Genomic DNA, 329 nt, shown 5'->3' with positions numbered 1-329 from the left:
CAGGGACCTGTTCTGTTCCCTTCTTGGCTGTATCTGCTCCTTCGCTGCTCACCCCGTGCCTCTCCTCCAGTCCCACCAGCAGTACCCGCCCTCGCACGGCGCCCCGGCGCCCAAGAAGAGCTACTCGAAAATGGAGAGCAAGAGCTACGGCATGTACGAGGACTACGAGAACGAGGAGTACGGGCAGTACGAGGCGGAGGAGGACGAGGACATGGCCAAGGAGGAGTACGACGACTTCGCCAAGGAGCTCAGCCAGTACCGGCGAGCGAAGGAGGGCTCGCACCGGGGCCGAGGTAGGGCTGCCTCCGCCGAGGGGCCTCCGCGGAGCC

General features: G+C 65.3%; 1 protein-coding gene across 1 annotated transcript in view; it reads left to right on the top strand.

Annotated features, from left to right (window-relative positions):
- ZC3H4 (zinc finger CCCH-type containing 4) overlaps positions 1-329 on the top strand; it is a 10,586-nt gene that overhangs the window by 3,400 nt on the left and 6,857 nt on the right. Inside the window, exon 4 of the mRNA XM_026051950.1 lies at positions 71-293. Within this exon, the coding sequence (XP_025907735.1) occupies positions 71-293 (223 nt within the window). The remainder of the gene's footprint in view (positions 1-70; positions 294-329) is intronic.

This window comes from Nothoprocta perdicaria, unplaced genomic scaffold (genome assembly GCF_003342845.1).
Source record: "Nothoprocta perdicaria isolate Ctin4 unplaced genomic scaffold, notPer1 scaffold_808, whole genome shotgun sequence".
In the NCBI taxonomy this organism is placed as follows: domain Eukaryota; kingdom Metazoa; phylum Chordata; class Aves; order Tinamiformes; family Tinamidae; genus Nothoprocta; species Nothoprocta perdicaria.
The sequence above is the reverse complement of the archived record's forward strand: the minus strand, read 5'-3'. Positions and strand labels throughout refer to the sequence as shown.